Source organism: Gallus gallus, chromosome 3 (genome assembly GCF_016699485.2).
Source record: "Gallus gallus isolate bGalGal1 chromosome 3, bGalGal1.mat.broiler.GRCg7b, whole genome shotgun sequence".
Classification (NCBI taxonomy): Eukaryota; Metazoa; Chordata; class Aves; order Galliformes; family Phasianidae; genus Gallus; species Gallus gallus.
The window spans coordinates 29,609,318-29,628,021 of NC_052534.1; the positions used below are offsets into that span (position 1 = coordinate 29,609,318).

Genomic DNA, 18,704 nt, shown 5'->3' on the forward strand with positions numbered 1-18,704 from the left:
ACTGTACGCCCAGCAGCTGTGAGGAGAGATTTGCTAATGCAGTACTCTGCATTGCTTCCTTTTGTCTCCTTTGTGAGGCCACGAAAACCAAGAATATTTCAGAGGATTAAGTCGCACAGTTTAGTGAGTTAATGGCGTAAGGGCAAAGAAACGGGAACCAGAGAGGCAAGAGAGGATGTCAGCTGAGACCTGAAATGGGATGAAAAGTCAGTGAGGCAGGGAACTGCAGGAAGGAAAACGTTAAATACTTAATTGAATTTGCATAAGTGATTTCTTAATGATAAACTAGGGATAGGTGAAGCAGAGAAATTAGGGATGGAAAAGACTTATTAGGTCATCTAACCCATAAAGCAGTTCAGATAAAACAACAGTCTTCTGCTCACTGGCCTTCTCTTTCTCATTCTTTCTTGTTCTTTCTCTCTTATGCATATACATATCAGCTCCCTTGATTTCACTCGCATCCCAAACCTAATGTAAATATTTTCAGAAGTTTTTATTGTTTTTAATAAAAAATATTTCTCCTCCTTTGAATGAGGAGAAAATAGTGCAGAATTAATTACACTCCAGGCATTCTTCTCTTGTTCCTGCTGCAGACAGAGCAGAAGTACTTTGCAGTTGTGTTGTCTTTGCTGATTGTCCCTTCTGCTGCCCAACAGCCTTCTCGAGATATGGAGCATAAAGCTGGCCGTGGAGGCTGAGCTGAGCCCTTAGGCTGCCTGCTCAGATCCCCAGCTTGGCAGACACTCCAGCACCAAGCACAGCTTCTGTTTTCATTCCATAGGCATTCACCTACCTGGGAATGGGCAGGCACCCCAGAAAAAAAAGTCATTAGGCACGGGCCTCTAACAGCCATAAAACAATGACAATCAAGGCTTCCTTCTCAATCAGTGGCAGGAATGGCTTCTGGGCATCCAAGCTGTGCTCTTATGCAGACATCCTCATTCCAAGATCAGCACCCCCTCCTCTCACCAGAGAAATCTGGTTTACTTCTGTAGCTTGTTTAATCTAGGAGCCTGTGGGATGGGCTGTGCCAGTTCTGAGCATCTGCGATGAGTCAGTGTGTCTGGGAAGCTCTGGGGCTGTGGGGAAGAGCACGTATGTTTGGGCACTTAGTAGGATCTACGGGGATTATTTGTTTTGCACATGACAATAATCAGCCCCTGGATAGAGCTTCATCTGTCAGGTTTCAGCGCAGAATTATGAATGAATTAGGTAGCTCTTCTTCCCACTCATCAGAAGGTTGGTCTGGATCAGCGCCAGATTCACTGGGGACAGGCTAGTGCAATTAACTAATTTTTCATGAATAATGATCTGAAATTTTTTAATGACTCTGCTTCATCTATTTTCGCTCCCCTACTTTCTGCCCACGTAGGATGAGCCGGGTGAGCTGGCAGGTCTACCTGTGGAAGCAGAAATTTTAAGCAATTATTGCAGGAGAATGAGGAAACGCTCGATTCATTGCAGAAGGTATTGGAGGAGCTGATCTGAGATCAGAAACCCTCTGGGAGCTGACACCCCCATCCAAACCCGTTTCCTTTTAGTGCAATGACTACTTGCAAGAAAGTGGCCACTGAAGGGGAGCCATGGACCAGATTTATTCCAGTGACTTCAGACTGTAAGTGCATTTGCAAAAAGAGCAATCTGAGCATTAATGGCCTGAAAGAAAGGAGAAATTAATCAAATAAATGATTGAGTATGAATAATTCTCCAAGTCCTTCAAATCTCCAAATGCAGCGCAAGTCCCTTCTAACCTAACCTCTTCATTGAATCTTCTCCCTTCTAAAAAGCTGTTGTATTATTTGCCTTAATTATTCATATGCTGAAATAAACGCGTTGGCTATGGAGTTGTCCCATCTCCCCTTCCTTCTGCTGAAAATGTTATTTAACTTAAAGGTGGCAGTTATATAATTTAATCTTGGTCTTCCATTATTGATGAATTTTAACATGAAATATGTAGGCATTTTTTCCCTATTCTGCCTTATGGACTGTTGGCCATAATTATGTCAAATGGAATTTTTTTCTCCTTTTTTGAGGAACTGTGTATTAGAAACTGTCCTCTGTGGTGCTGACAGAGGAAGTTTAAATGGAAGAGTGATTTCTGCCTCCTTATTTTTAGTCTTCTCATAGGCCATTTTCAAAAATGGACCTTTCCAGTGCCTTGCGGGCTATTGGCTTGAATGCTGCATTGCTTTCTGGAGTGATGGATCTTTGCCCCTGCAAGTAATTCTGATAAAATCAACAGATACAGATGCAAAAATAAGCTTGGCAAGACCCTTCTGTGAGTTTTCTTGTGAATTTTCTCACTTGGGAGAGAGGTATAGTTTCACTTTTACATGTCTGGATACGGAGACAGAGTGTAGGGAAATGACCATTCATGAAGTGACTGTTGGCCACGACACCCAGAGCTTCTTCTTACCAGCTCCCCCTCTTCTCACAAAGCCAAAGTCCTCCAGGTGGCTGCCAGCCCCCCCAGCACCCAGCGCAGCCCCTGCTGGCAGCCACTCCAGTTCCCTGTTCCTGGACCACAGAGCTGTCACTGTCTCTTCTGCTTTCTGGTGTGATTATTCTCACTCCTGTTTGCACACACAGATGGAGCTCAATGGATCCCTAATAGCATCCTTTACTTAATTAACATGCAATTAGCTTAATGAATATTTTAACCTCATTATGTAGTTACTCATCTTTATCTGTTGTGGGTAAGTCTAGTGCCCAGCTCTGGCCTGTTATAAAGACAAGCCAAATTAGTCTAGTTCTTCAATTATGTTCAAGGGGCCTGTTTATACTGTTCTTTCTCCCTCCCTTTATTTGGAGTGTCTAGACTGTAGAGACTGAGACTTATGGAGGCAGAACATGTTTTTTAGCTCATCTTCCACTGACGTGATTTCCTTAAAGATGAGAGATAGACAGGGGGTGGTGATATTAAATCCTCACGATTTAATGATAGTCATAGTCAGTGTATTCTGATCACTTTATCAGGATGAATGCTATTTCTTTATCCATGGTACAGGATTTCAACAATACCTTGGCAGAGACATATCCCAGCTGTGGGTCTTTTCCACTTTCAGCCCTCCATACAATGTGGTGCTGTGGTAAATGCATAATAGCATGACAAATGCCCTTCTCCTTCATGCTCTTCATGTTCGGGACTTTTATCTCAGCACAAGCAATATCTGTTTCTTGCAAGCATGGGATGGCAGTCTCTCAAGTCACTGGCCAGCTTATGGATAACTCTCCTGAGAACAGTGTTCGAGACTGACAAGTAAACTATAGTCCTTTGGGCCAAAAAAGAGAGGAGGTACACTCTGGCCTAACAGTGTGGTAGTGGTAAGGGCCTAAGGAAAGGTGTCTATTTACCCTCAAGTGAGCCTCTTGGCAGATTTTACCCTTTTCGAACAGTCAGATATTTTAACAAAGCTTGTCAGGAGCCTGCCTTGATGTGAAGTTCCTGTTGCTTCATTCTTCAGGCAATTAATTTGTAAATGCAGGGTCAGGGAAAGCAAGTGTTGGGGGTGAAGAAAATTTGCTTGAGTGAACTCCTGAGCAGACTGCAAAGCAAAATGAAAGAGAGATTTGTTCAGCCTTACTAGACCAGCAGAGTGGTGGCCTAATAAAACTCATCTCAGCTGTCTGGTTGGGATGCGCACGTCAGAGATCTTGCTCCCACCATGATCTGGGAAGAAAATCAACCACATCTCTGTGTTGACTTGTTTACTGCTGGCATCTAAGCAATCCCCTCACTGCCTCTTCCCTCTTATTATGACCCGGGGAAGGCAGTCATGCTTCCTACCCTGTGCCTGGGGAAGCAAGCTGGTAAGAGCCATTCAATCTCAATGGGAATCCACACAAAAAGAGAGGAACAGACATCAAAGATCTTGACAAAAATGAAATATCTCCTGTAAAATGCCATTGGAAAGTTAAGAAAGCAGTGAGCACTATTTCCTTCAGGCTATGCTTTTTGTTGTTTTGAGTCAGCAAGGTTAACCAGAGAAATAGAGCAGAAAGTTGAGATTATTGGGAACAGCTGAACTTGGGTTTTCAAAGCTTTCCTGCATACTTCAAAGGAAAACAACAAACTTTATTTACACAATTCATACTCCTGACTTCTCAATGCAGAGCTGGGCACACAGTGAAGGAGGGAAATGAAATACTGATGGGTTGTGAACAAAGAGTAAGTGCGGAAATAATGAGGGATGCCTTCAAATATATGCCCCCATCTCTGCAAAGCCAAGGGTCCTGTCCAGCAGGGCTGCCTTGAGTCCTTCTTCAAGGCGTGCATTTCTGATGAGGCACACCTCCCTGCCAGGCCAGGCCCAGAGCTTTCCGTCAGCAATTTCCAGCTCTGACTTAGCATGTCATGTTCAAATTCTGTCGAGGTATCACCCAACTCCTGTCTTTACGGAGGAACAGCCATATTCAATGAGGTAATGATCTGAGAAGATTTGTGGGTGTGCATATTGCAGCTGGGTCAGCCCATGCAATCCGTGTAAAGAGCACTAAGCCTGCATTATTTTTCTTAATCTGGCACTCTTGCAGAAGCAGCTGTTACTGGGGCTGAATATTTATCGACAGGACAAATAAAGCTGGAGCAGCCATCCATCCCAAAGTCAAGTGGACATACTCATATCACTCAGTGCTGTGACTGCTGAAACCTAAGGATCAGAATTAACATTAATTAATACTCATCCTCTGGCTTGGCTGAAGCAGCCTCGCGTGTCGGGGTAATCTATTGGTAGTTCACTCCCCATCCTATCCTGTAGTTTCTGTAAATAGTTCCCTGTGTTTCCTCAGCACTTGGGAGGGCCTTGTCCCTACTCAAGGTGGAAGAAAACCACCTTTCCAGACTTAGAGGAGGCAACTGATGAGACCCACGGGTTACAGAACTAAAAGACTATGATCTTTGGTCATCATTGATTTCTACAGAGGGCATCCCAAGAAGCTTCTGCTAATGTTGGTGTAGATGAGCCCAGCTCATAGCCAGGGTAAAATTAAGTCAAGCCATTGATTCCAGTGGAGCTGAGCCGCTCCAACTGTTGGCAGGTCTTTTTGCCTTGCCTTGACACAAGGCAAGATCCTCTATGGCAATCAGAAAAAGGACCCATGTGTTGCTGCTGGAGGCAGGGATATATCTGACTGGCAGTGCCTGTATATGTGCCAAGGAGAGCAAAAAACTCCACTTCTCTAGTTCAACAGGGCAAAGGCTTTCATTTTGGGTGTGAAGATCTCACAGTGTACACCTTCTTGTGATCCTTGGGTGTGACTTGAGAGCCCGCTAGGTACTGGGACATTCTGTGTGTGTAGAATGAATGTGAAGCCAACCCAAGAGACTGGCTGATGCTTTTTAAAGGATTTTTGGTTGTCTTTGTATAAAGTTCACATGGATTCCATATTCAAAACTGTCCTTTTCATTAGCTGGCAGGCTCAGAAGAGGCCAAGAGCTGGCACCCTCACTGTTGGCCCTGGTTTAGGAGTAATGGCATGGAAAGCTGTTTTTCTTGGGCTCCCTAGTTAGAAAGATGACTTTATTCACCAGGGCTGTCAATCCAAAACCTTTCAGCAGCAGCAATTCTGTTTAGAATAAAACAATAGACCCGAAGTTGATAATCAGATGCAAATTACACACCAGTATGCAAAAGACAAAGATAAGATTTGCATAAAATGTTTGCATGACAGCAGCTAAGTATCCCTGTTTTTTTCCCAGAAGGTATCAGAGCACGGTGTGTGATAAATCCTCCTCCAGGTCATCTCCCCTCTTCCAGCCCTGTTGGTTGGTGGGGCAGAGCAGCTCACCAGAGGGATGCCCCTTCCCCTATAGATGTTGGGGCAGCAGCCTGCTGCTGGAGGCCCAGAGTGAGCTTGAGGGCAGAGGAAGCTCTGCTTGTTTCTCCTCCCAGAAATCTCTTTCCCGGGAGGAGAAACTGTTAGCTATGAAGGTGAAATGGATTTGCTGCTTCTCTTCTTCAACAGCAGAGCTTGTTCCGCAACTGCTCTGAATGGAGCTTAAAATAGTCTTATCAGGATGGGAAACCGCTCGGCTGCTTCAAACCAACAGCTACATCTTGTGTAAAAGAGAGCAACCCAGGGTGCCATCTCTGTCTTAGTTCCCCTTTCGCAAGCAGCTGGCAGTTTCTCCTGCGTATGGGTATGTGTTCACACCAAACTCCAATTTAAAATGCTATCTCCTCCCTCCGTCTGCTTGGATGGGGGCCAGCATTGGTCAGTGGCTGCGATGTCTCCCAGAACCAGCGCAGACTATTTGGCAGCATGAAACCTGGAGTTTTAGGTGTCCTCACTGACTGCTTCCTCTCGTCTGGGCACAGGTTCAGGACACCGAGTGAGACACTTGGAAGATGCTAATGGCACCCTTGTTTGGAGACTGCAGGGATCAGTCCTGTGTGGTCTATGGGATGCTCACGGGGGCTGACCGTGGCTCAGCTGCTTGGGAAAGACGCAGTGAGGGGGACAGGGTGCTCGTAGCGTGTAGGAGCTGAGCAACTTGCTTCAAACCCTGAAGCGGTGTGACATAAATGGATGGGGAAGAGGGGGTTCTCCAGAGACATCTGTGCAACACACGTGAGTCTGACTCAGCCCTGGCTGCCCAGAGGCCCTTCTGTCAGATGGGAAAGAGCTGAGCTGTGGCAGTTGCGGCAGCGGCTGCAACAGCAGCAGTGCCCTGTCCTCTTAATACACTGCCATCTGCTTCTCCCAGCTACAGTTTATAGCTGTCTCCCCCCCACCCTGCCTCAGACAGTAAAAAAAAAGCATGCCCTGGTTTTCATCTTCCATGGAGTATTTTGTTTCTGATGGCTCTGGACTGATCTCGGCTGCCATTCAATGAGAGAACAGCCGAGCAGTCCCACCTTGCTCCAGCCCCAGCGCCGTGTATCAGCTATTTTCAGCAGCAGTCACTGAGATGTGCGGACGTGGTCTCTCTCTCTCTCTTTTTCTCCATCTTTCTCTCCCTCTGGATATGTGTTTGTACGTGAACCAGGACAAGAAACAACAACAAGCAAAAAAAAGCTGATTCTTGGATCAGATTAGTTTGCATTACGCAGCCGACAGGCTTTCTTGGAGAAGGCAAGATGCTGGGAATTCAGCATTTCCCCTTCATCAGTGATTGATTGTCTCTGAGTCTTGGAGGGATTAGAATTCTGCATTTTCAGTCACTCCTGGCAAGTTCAGAAGTATCAGAAATGCACCTGTGACACAGAATCAGGCATAAGAAAACTCATTGTTTCTTTCATGGCTTCGTAAGTGTGCCTTTTTCCATCTCTGTTGTTGGCTACTTCATTTAAGCCATACAGAAGCTGAAGCCCGTTTCATTCTAAAGCACTCAATAAAGTACTTTAAAAGAGGTAAATGCAGTGTTTGCCTGGGCTGGACAGATGAGCAGAGATTAAATCCTGCACTCACACGCCCAAGACCACAAACATCCCATTAAACGTTACCGTCTTCCAACAAGTCTGCTGACAATGTTTCTGTGTTCTTTGTGCCATGCAAAATACTTTTAGATTGCTACTAACCTCTCTGTGCTCATGTGGGTGGATGCTTGTGTGTGTATATTATTACCCTCAGTACTAACAATTGCAAAACGTACCTGCTTGATTCACTCTAAAAACCAAAACAAAACAGAAATTATTGAATACCAATATGCTTTGTGCTGAATACGGGATAGACTGTGCACCTGCGAGGAATGTAAAATCTTTCATTCATGTTATTGCTTTTAAGATGCAAGAATAAGGTTACAATCTATTTCTCTGTTAAAGACCCGTTACAGTTCCTTTGCAACTTGGTCTTGTTAAATGCGTTTGACTTGAAAAAGCCCAGGAAGCGAGTGAGTGCAGCTGCAAAGACGTGAAGAAGAGCACATCAAATGAATTTGGGGCTGCAGTTTATTAAAGATTTAACCCCTTGGACGTTTGACTTTTTGTTTACTGTTCAGATCCCCCTAGCTCACAAACACGTTGTTTATCGCCCTTCATATTTTCCATATCATTAATTCTGGTTGGAGGCTCCAGCAACAGCTATATTTGAAGAAAGCAGATTATAATTGAGAGAAATTTCTTAATGATTTTGTTGATGCCCTCTACATTTCTTATTGACTTCAGTGGAAATCATCAGCTCGCTCACATCACCATGGAGCACAAATGAGGGGCACGTCTATGAATCTCATGCTCCCCTGAAGTCCAGGTGTGGAAGCTCATGGCACAGGGGACTCTCTGTCTTGGCTTGGGATGGGTGAGCTGCCCTCATTCCCAGCACCCTGTCGGCTCAGCCTTTCCCCCATGCTGTGCAGTATCGTGGACCTGGTAGGAAAGGAAAAGTGAATCCCAGGAGGCACCCACCCTGCTGCCACATGGCTGAATTTTGCCTGCTGGAGGATGGAGAAAAATTCCTTGGGCTGCGAAATTACATTCCGCCTACTCTGCTGATAAACCTTGAGCCAATGCTGGTGATAGAGGTTTCTTTTTGATAGGATGAGAGGTAATGGTTTTAAGTTGCACCGGCGGAGGTTCAGGTTGGATAGTAGGAAAAACTTCTCCTAAGGACTGTTCAGGTATTGGAATGTGCTGCCCAGGGAGGTGGTGGAGTCTCCATCCCTGGAGGTGTTCTTGAACTGTGGGTGCGGCACTGAGGGACGTGCTCAGTGAGCAATAGTGGTGATGGGCTGGTTGCATTAGATGATCTTAGAGGTCTTTCCGACCGTAATGGTTCTTTAATTAGATGATTCACCTCCTTCTGTTTTGGTTACAAAGATTTTGTAGGCTGATTTTGATCCCTGTTAAGAAAAAAAATAAAATAAAGAGGGAAAAAGACAATAAAACTCCTCTCGCTTTCAAGATTTTAAATGTAAGTCTCACTGACAACATAATATTTTCTGAAAGTGTGAAGTTACTTGAGGAGGAATATTTTGAATCTGAAATCATTTACATTACCTCCATTTCAATATGTTTGCAGCACAGTTGCTGTTTCTGTGACCCTCTCTGAGTTCAACATAAATACATTATCCTGCAAAGACTTAAATAAAGGTAGGTTAGACACCGCTCCTGCAAGAGGTAATTCACCAAATCAGGGATGATAAATGTAGAACTGTGGTTTGAAAATGAAATGTGATTCTCCACTAAGACAAACAAAGGGGAAAAAAAAGTGCTAATATGAGACATTTCTATTGGTAATTTCTTGATCGGCCAGTGCTCATTTTCCAAAGAGACAGGCATCTCTTGTTTTCAGTGAAATATTATTTCTCAGGCCTCTCCCAGCAAAATGTCTGTTGCTCTCAGGGGCTCACAGGTCCTTCTGCCAGGCGTAGTAATCGAGGAAGCGGATTTAGTATGAGACAGCTCATGCAGGGTTTGGAGCAGGGTAAGCCACCTCTCTGCTCTCTCAGCTGGTCAAACTCTGTGCTGTCCACACGGACAGCTGTGCCTGGGGCTGTGGGCTGGCTCTTCCTCCCTTGCTTTCCCATCAGAGCCTCCAGCTGATGGACAGGAGGGACAGGATGTGTAGGGGAAGCTGAACAGGGTGCCAGAGGTGGCATATTCAAACAGGGGCAGAGTGGGCAGAAAAAAGGGTCAGAGCCGCCCCGGCCCCAGGCACTGCCAGCAGTGTTAGCTGGGCTCCCTAACCCTGGGCTCCCTAACCCTGCCTGTGGCTCAGGATCCCATTTCATCCCCTGAGGTTGTCATTTCCTGCCCTAGTAATGCGCCAGCAATGCAGGCTCACATCCTGGCTTTCTCCGAGTTTAATTTTTCCATCCTTTCCACCTCCAGCATCCTTCCCACAGCCGTTGCTTCTTGACCTACGCTTCGTGCTGCCCCACCGTCCCTCTTCCATCTGCCCCAAGCCCACTTCCTATGCCTCCTTTTTCTACCTGCCCTTGTTCATTCCTGAGCCAAACCTGCCCTGGTGTCTCCCCAGCTTCTCTCTCTCTCCTGGTCCTTGCTGTTCCCCCCATCCCTCCCGCAGCTGGGAGCAATGGTGGCTTCTCAGTCCCAATGCTGTGACGTGCCATGGACCTTCCTGGCAAGTCAGATATTGTGGTTTATCTGTAAATGCGAGAGCTACAGAACAGTTGTAAATCCAATCCCCAATGCATATTGTTCCTTCAGAATACAAGTTGTGCATCCTGATGAAATACGGCACTGCTCTGTATGAAATACAAATGAATGGTTTATTATTGGCTTCTTAGAAATCAGGACTGGAGGTTGCTCCTCACAATGCTCTCTGATTAGAACAGATCAGACCACAGCAGTGTTTCCTTCTGTCTCTGTAACTCGTGAACGATTTGATCCATATAAAAATTACGTTATTTTCCACCAATTTTCCTGCTTCGCTTTGCTAATAGGGAAGTCTGCTGCTGTTACTCAAAATCCTCCCCTGCTTTTTCTGCTGGCTTTTTTTTTGGATGCGGGTGTCCGTCTGGCAATGAGAATGGCTCCATCCTGCATAGGAGCGCAGCCACCTGGAGAGCTGCATGGAGAAACGTCTTTGTGTGAGAGTGCAATGCTCGAAACGTGAGAGAAGTGTACGAAAATATGCCAGTGTGTAATAAGCCCCTAGTGGGAGGCTGCAACAGCTGGAATTGCATTTCCAAGCTTGGAAAAAAAGCGGCTCCTATACAGTTTTTGGCTTTACCTCAGATTGACACTGTTCTATTCCTCCCCCTCATCCGCATGGCACAGTGCAAGGTCACACATGTCCTGCACATCACTCTGAAGGCGGTAGCAGCCGCAGCCGTAGCCGTCAGCATCTCTGGCCCTAGCACCAAGCTAGAAAGATTAGCTCTTTTTCTTTCTTCTAGGGACTAAATGTATCCAAGAAATCAATCAAACTTCAGCCTCCGCCAGGCTATAAAGGGTGGAAGAGGTGGAGGATCCCAGCAGGTCACACGATCTGTCATTTCTTCTCCGGTCTCAAAGACTGAGAGATGAGAAATGTCTTTGTTTTGTGTTCCCACTAACTTTCTTGGCACAGTGAGCTATGCAGCTAATAAGCAAGTAATTATACATAGGAATACACAGTTCGGTGACAGTGTTGTCTGTCTGCTGTTGCACTTAGAAACGAGAGAAGGAAGCACACCTTTCCAGCTCTGTGCATCTCCACTTGGCTGCCTGGAGCTGGGAGAGCTGCTCCTCACCCCTGCCTTCCTGTAGTGCCAGCCCCAGCTTGCTTACAGCGATGAGGACGGCTCAAATGAGCAACAAGTGGATACACGTGGTTGGTACCTCTGTAACTTCCTCCAACTAGGGTTTTCCTGTTAATTTCTTGTATGCACCATCTCATGTTATGTGGTTGTACAGTAACAGTACTTCTAACTCTGGCTTGCTGGAGAATTGGGTTATAAATAGTCATGGTCAATAGAAACAGAGGCTTTTGTCATGGATTTTCTAAAATGGAACAGTCTATCAAGTTACAGATGGAAGACATCTGGATTTAGATCCATATTCGGGATTTCTGCAAAGAATTGATTAAGATATTTTGACTGTAACAGGTGGCTTGCTAAAAATGTAGCCAGAGCACATCATTAGGCAGGAGAAGAAAGGATAAGTGTGTATGGGTGTTCACAGAGATTCATTGAGTTTTGCAAGAACAAAACTCACTGGGTCCTTAAGTCAAGAGTGCTCCAGCAGCGGTCAACAACATTTGAAGATGAAGAGGCAAGAGTAACGTGAAGGTAGGTCATGGCCTGTGTATAGCACCCAACAAGAAAACTACCTCTGTGCAAGTTACCCATACAGGCTTTGTTCTCATACTCGCTTAGAGGAGCTGAGCCTTGCGGGCTGCTTTTGTGCTCTGTCTGGATTTGAGTCACAGGAGAACAGTGGCTTTAGGATTAACTCACAGGGGCCCCCTGCCCTTGGCTTTGTATGCTCCACATGGCTCTTGACATTCTGACTTCAGACCTCCAGGTTTTTCTGAACCTTTTTACGTGCAAACCACAGATGCTCACCTTCCTGCAGTGACAGTGCCTCTGTTTGGAGACAAACGGACTGAGGAACATCTTGTGTATCATTCTAAGTTAATGCATTGCGAACAGCTCAGCTCCCCTTGTAGAGATTCTCCCAAAAGAGTATGGTCAAACAAAGTGAGATGGTACCAGCTGGGGTACTTTCTCACCAAGGTGTGGTCTTCGAGCATGTGAGACCACAGCCTTACCTGAGCACTCCCATGCAAGAGACTTCAGGATGTCCTGCTCATCGTGTCAGGGTATGGAAGATGCAGCGTGCTATCTGCACCAGGGCCTTAATGGCATGGCCCCATTTGAGACTGTCCTCTGTAGATTTTACATTGGTCTCTGTCAATCCACCCCATGCTGTGAGTTGGGTTTAGAACATCCCATGGGAATTTGAGTAGCACAGCCTTGTGGAGTGCTGCTCGAATACAGGGCTTTGGCTGGAAGTGCCTTCGGGAGCAGCTCCTTTACCCCGCTGCTATCGCGGTGCACAGATCACACACTTCACATCATCTGCCCAGCACTGAAAAGACCAGCAATTGATGCACCCTTTGCTGGCGGTAGCAGCGAGCGCCAGCAGGGGAGAATCATGACCCAAACCTTTGTATCTGCCTTTGTTGAAAAGCATCCCTTTCCAGTGCACACCAAGAGATGCGTGCTTGGAGATGGGGGCTCAGGCAATGAAAGGAAGTGTAAGAAAGGGAGAACAAGCTCCTTTGACCAGCACCAGCTTGACATTTTTTCAGCTCACTTTTTATACATGAAAGGGAGGGTGGGAAAGAAGAAGAAAGCATGAATGCAGGAGGAGAAGAAGGCAGAGAGAGGGGAAAAAAAAGATCAAAGAAAGGGCAAAAGAGGAAAAAGATGCTCCCGGTGATGCTGAGACACTCATCTGTACCCCTGCACCAGCCCCATTCTATCCTAAAGCACAAGAAAAAAACCCCAGCAAGATCTCTGTCAAACTAGATGTATAGTCTAAAAGGCATAAAGATTGGTAGGAAATGTTGAGTTAAAAGCCTGTGGTTCCAGGGCGCAAGAAGTGGGATGTTGTGTGTGTGTCAGCACTTGAGCTGAGGAAGAAAAGTGGCCCCACATGGAGATCACAGAGGAAGGAATTGCGATGGGTTTCGGATAATCCTGCACCAGGAAATGGAAGTTTCTCAAAGTACAGCTGGGTAAAGGCAGGAAAAGCAAAATCCATTACAATAGCAACCAACCACCAGAAATCCTAGCATGGCGCAGGGACGGCTGCATCGCAAAGCATGGAGAGGGAGGGCGGTGAGACTCAGGCAGGATGAGCGCCTCGGGTGAGGGATAGAGGTGGAGTTCCTCTTCATCACTCCTTCCATCCCCAACGCCGTGATGAGGAGAGCTAATCAAACAGCAGAGAATACACAGGAGGCCCAGATGTACTACAAATGCTGTAAAATGCATCTGGGAAGAAAGCAAACACAGCATAGGTGTATTCCCCGGAGCGGCATACGCTGGAGAGCTGAGAACAGCAAAGCAGAGCCCTTGGGATTTATAGCCCTACCTCGGCATGCTTTATATGGGGAGCGGGTGATGCCCAGGAGGATCCAGGCAGAAGCAGCACCAGCCTAGTGTTAAGGATGGCAGGAAGCACCGCTCCGGGCTAGGAGATGTTTTCCCCAAAGAGATGCTGATTCCAGCACTTCAGGATGACAAAGTCACATTTTTTTATTATTAGTTTTCCCGTGAAGGACAATTAAGCGGAGAGAAGACAGACGGTGGCCAGTTGGCCTCCTGTTGTCATAGCTCAGCCCATGCTTTCCCATCTCCCAGTGGTCCCTGTTTTGCAGTGTGCTTGGTGCTCTTCCCCTAACACAGCACCCCACCAGCTCTCCCCTGCTGGCCCTGCTGTGCATCCCACACCTCCCTTGCATGGTGTCAGTGCCCGCCTCAGCTCTGCAGATCCCTGATGCAAACCTGATCCGCAGCTACAGTTCCCTGGGTTTCCCACTTTCCTGCTAGCATCTCTGCTGCAGTGCTACAGAGTCCCCTGGCTTTCCCCTTCCCAACTCTCACCTCTCCTGAAAGCATTTGCCCATTGCCTTTACAGTGCCCTGGTGCTTTCCTCTTCCCTTCTGACAGTCTATTTCTGCTCCCTTTTAGTAAGCTGTGGAAAGGGAAGCGCTGCAGCAAAGCACCCAACTGGGCTGTGCTCACGTCCATATGCGTGCTTAGGGAGGGAGAGAGGAAGAAGAGATCCCCCTTGGAGGCATTCATGGATGTGGGGCTGAGAAGAAAATGAGCAGAAGGAAGGAACCGAAATGTCAGACCACGAGCGCAAGAGATCAGCAGGAACCACAGATGGTTGCATCATCCCAGAGAAGAAATAAATGACTGGCTGCACTGAATTAGAGCACGAAAACATTGACAACAAAGGGAATTAATGTCCTCGTAACTGGACTTTGGCCTCACGCACTGCTTCAGCCATCTCCTGGCTGGGAACATTGTGCCGTGCGTGATTTGCTCTCCTTGAAAACCACATCTGTCCCAGAGGCTGCCTACCTCGATCTAGCAGTGAGATATAGGTGATGTAGCACGTAGAGATATTTCAGAAAGACAGGACCCATTTGACAAGCAGTGGCTTGAGAAGGGACCGGAGACACTGACTCCCAGCTGGAGAGATGGGACAAATGCATTCTGCAGGAATGGCCCGTGGAGGGGAAAGCCATCCCTTATCTGTACTTCTTGACAGGCAGAATCACTACAGGGCACGGTTTCTTTATGACAAATAGATTGCTTTCAAGTGTGATGGGAGTGCCGGCTTACTGGTGTCCATTGGAAACACCATCACTCTGAGCGTTATGATTTATTGGGACTCAACAACCTTATTTAGCAAATGCAACCATGCACTGGGATTTTGGCAGCGGTTTTTCTCAGAATATCCACTGACAGGTGACAGTTCTTTCTCATTATTTATTATCCAGTTATTTTCTTGAGGGCGGTGAGGCGCTGGCACGGCTGCCCATAGAAGCTGTGGGTGCCCCATCCCCAGAGGCACTCAGGGCCACGTTGGATGGAGCCCTGGGCGGCTGAGCTGGTGGTGACAGCCCTGCCCACAGCAGGGGTCGGGGCTGGGTGGGCTTTGAGGTCCCTTCCAACCCAAACCATTCAACGATTCTATCTACAGTTCAATTTAATGGCCCACTCACATTTATTTACTTATTTCTTAACCGTTCCCTAACTGGGTAAGTTCAAAGGTAACTGTGGCACACGGGCTTTATTTGCTAAGAGGAAACTGGGTTGTTTCACATACTTGGGCACTTGACTTTGAAATTCAATTTCCACAAGCCTTTATGCCAGTAAAACGTGAGCGTGTGCGTTGCAACTTAACACAAGGAATGGGTGCGAAGAACACATTTTCGGGATATTTTTGTTGGTAAGACTCATTATGTAGATCTGAAATTCGTAGTCACGCAAACTCTGAGGCATCACTTTGTAACCAAATGAGAATCCCAGGGAAAGAAAAAAAAAATACTAGAAAGGCTACAAAGCGCCCCATAAATATCACAACATTAAGAGTAGGAAAACCAGGATTCGTATCTCACTGATTTTCTTTTTATCACCACGGCTCCGCAAACGTCTCCTGGCTTTGTTCCCTGTGCTGCTTCCAGCCTGCTTTGTGCAGATGCAGGCAGCCCTGCTTTGCCCCATCGCTGCCAGCTCCTGCCCGTGGCCGTGCAGAGGGGCCGCTCCCGGTGCTGCCTCTCCTCCCACCCACACGCCCTTCATCCGCACTGCCACCACCCACCGGGGGAAGGATGGGATGAAATCTTCCTCAATGAAGGGCTGATTGAAATCGCGGCAATGAAAGGAGAAATAATTGTTCGCATCAGACAATTCATAAGCGTCCTGCTCCGTGCCATCATCTGTGCAAAGGACACCTTGGAGCGTCTCAGATGTTCCCTTTGATTGGTTATAGGGAAGACGAGAGCCGAGATGGGTCCGGGGGGAGCCCCGTTCCGCCGCTTGCGGTGCCGCTGCCCCATCCCCAGCGCTGTTTCCCTCCGCCGCGCGGTGCTGCTTTTCCCTCCCGCCGAGCACCACTTGCAATAGGAATAACCGCTTAATTAGCGGCGATATCTATTAACCGCTTGTTTGTTAGAGCGTGAATTAGCAACCAGCCCGCTCTTCGAGCCGCATCCCTACGTTCTTCTTCTTTAATTACATTTTTATCCAGGCGGTGCCACGGTCGCACGGCGAGCGGATATCTCCGGGGCTGACCCTCCCCGCGGCGCTGCGGGGCCGGCGGCACCCCGAGCCCGGCCCACGCGTGACCGCGGCGTGTGCGTGGGGGGGAGACGCGACCGGCGTTCCGGAACCGACCTGCTGCGGGCGGGCAGCCGCCGCCCCGCCCCGCCGGGCTCGCCCCCACCCCGAGCGCAGGGGAGCCCCGCAACCCGCCTGGGAGAGGGGCACAAACTTCGCAGCACCCCCAGCAACCTGCTCTGCCCCCCCGCCGCCCCCAGCCACGGGATAAGCCGACCTTGCCGGGGGGCATCCTGAGGATCGCGGGGGGAGAACCGCGAGCTGGCGGCTGATTCCTGAGCCCGGAGCGAGTCCCTTTTCCCCCACGGCGCTGCCCGTAATTGGGCCGGGCCGGAGGGAGGCCCGGCGAATTGGGCAGGAGGCAGGGCTCTGCCGTGCGCGGCCGCTTTAATTGGCTCCTTTTTTTTTTTTTTCCTCCTTTTCCATAACCGTAGGGGAATGAAATGGTGAAGAGGGGAGGGGGAAAACCTGGAAAGCCGAAGGGAAGGAAAAGACGGCACGTTCGGCAGAGCCAGCGGGCGGGGAGGGGTGAGCAGAGCCCGGGGCGCGCCGCCCCCGGACGCATCGTCGAGGGTCGGCGGAGAGCAGAGGAGCGCCCGGTGCCGCTCCGGGCAACTTTGTGCGGGAGCTCGCCGGCGCCTGGCGGGACCAAATCAACTTCCTCCGACTCCGCGACCCTCCTCGGCGGTTCCCTTTCAGCTGCAACCCCCGCCGCAGCCGTCGAGGGGAGCGGCTCGGAGCCTTCCGCAGCTGCAGATCGTCTGCGCGGTGCGCGGAGGAGAAACACCCGGCAGAACCCAGCGCGGAACATCGGGGAAAGTTTGGAAGGGAGAAGGAGGCGGCGGGGAAGCCGGGCTGAGCCGCGGGGTGCGCGGTGGGGCTGCTCCTCGCCCGCTGCTCCCTTCAGGCTGGCTGGGGCGATGCTGTACAGCTGGGAGAGCTTTTGGGAGACGCTTTAAAAAAAATAAAAAAAGAAAAAAAGAAGGAAAAAAAAAAAACCCAACCAACAACCAACCCTTCCTGGATTTGATTAATTACAACAATCCCCTCCCCAGAAGATTTGGAGAAGACGATACCTATCCCTCCCTCCCTCTTTCAGCAGCTGGCTCCTAGCCCCCCCTCTTTGCTCCCCCTCCTTTCTTCCCTCCACCTCCTCTTCCCCCCGTTCGCTCCTGGGGCTGCGGCCAGAGTCTCGTCGGGAGGAGGAGGGCGGGCGAGGCTCTCCCAAGTTGGCCCCAGTTGGCAGCACTCGGGGCAGCCCGGGACTCCGGCGGCTCCCGCTGAACAAAGGAATCCCCTTTCTGGGAACGGCGCTGGGCCGGCCCGGCTCCCGCTTCTGCTCTGCCCGTCCGGACCGGCCTCTCCCGTGCCCTGGGCATCGTTTTCCTGGACATCCTCGAGCAACCTGGCAAGGGAAAGAGGGAAGCGGCGCTCCGCTTTCCAGCTCTCCCCGCTTCCTCCCCTCGCTCTCTTCTCCCTCTCCTTTTTATTTTATTTTTCTCCCCTTTTTTTGCCGTTGTTTTTCAATTCCCTCCGGCGGCCCCGCCGGGGGGGAGGGAGGGGGGTCCTTTCCTCCGCCCGAGGGGCGCCGGTGCCCGGCGGAGCGGGCGCATGGGGCGGCGTTCCGGGAGGCTCTCGCCCGCTCCCCCGCCGGATGCTGCCGGGGCCGCTTTGGCTGCTGTTCTTCGCCGGCGATGAAGGCGCTGCCTTGAAGATGGAGATGATCTGTGTTTTATTCCTCTCTCTGGTGCCGGCGTACAGCAGGGGACAAGGGGTTTACGGTAAGAGACGCGGCGGCGGCTGCTCGGGAGGGAGGGGGGAGGCGAGGGCGCGGACGGCTGCGATGGGATCAAAGTTAAAAAGCACCTGCAGCGGAAAGTAAACGATGCCGGCGGAGCTCGCCGCAGCTCGAGCGGAGAGACCGGCGCAGCGATAGGGCTCCCGGAGCCTGGAGCTACTTCTAATTCCTCGCCGTAACCCCCGGCCGCCGCGGATTGACGAGCCCGCCGGGATGCTCGCCCCGAGCGCTGCCTCCGAGCGGAGCGGGGCGAGCGCTGCCGCGGGGATGGGGTCCGCCCGGCCCGACCTCTCCCGCCGCCGTGGGGCCGCCCCGAGTGGGAGACGCGGCGCCCCCGAGGTGCGCTTCTTCGGGGCGGGGGGGGGGGGACGGAGGCGGCCCGGGCCCGACCCCCGCCGTCCCCACGGCGCGCTCCCGGGAGGCGAGGGGTGACGCCGCCCGTGCGCCCTACGGAACTTCGGTGCTGCCCGTTTGCATCTCGAGGCGGGGGTGGTGGTGGTCTGTAGCAGAGCTGGTGGCGAGCTGCTGGGTTTTATTTTTTTTTTTCTTTCCCGTTTCTTATTTTTCTTTTTATTATTACTATTTGGACAGCGATGGTGCTCATTTTCTCCCCTCGTCGGGAGGCTGTGTGGCAAAACCCGAGCTCCTGCGGCCCCTCAG

At 49.6% G+C, this 18,704-nt stretch overlaps 1 protein-coding gene and 1 non-coding gene across 4 annotated transcripts in view; one reads left to right on the forward strand and one right to left on the reverse strand.

Annotated features, from left to right (window-relative positions):
* Positions 1–474: 474 nt before the first annotated feature.
* Positions 475–16,541, reverse strand: LOC112532102. The gene is made up of 2 exons (XR_006938696.1): positions 16,464–16,541; positions 475–8,776 (listed from the first exon to the last, which is right to left on the reverse strand). It is a non-coding gene; the product is annotated as a translation initiation factor IF-2-like (transcript).
* Positions 16,542–17,285: 744 nt separating this feature from the next.
* MDGA1 (MAM domain containing glycosylphosphatidylinositol anchor 1) overlaps positions 17,286–18,704 on the forward strand; it is a 135,360-nt gene continuing 133,941 nt past the window's right edge. For 2 of the 3 annotated variants that reach the window (XR_006938650.1, XR_006938651.1), the window contains exon 1: positions 17,445–18,027. Coding sequence is in view for 1 of the 3 variants with exons in the window: in NM_001398249.1 (NP_001385178.1) it covers positions 17,901–18,027 (127 nt within the window). In the remaining 2 variants the exon portion in view is untranslated. Of the gene's footprint in view, positions 18,028–18,704 lie in introns of all 3 variants that reach the window. The other variant, NM_001398249.1, reaches the window with a different exon arrangement.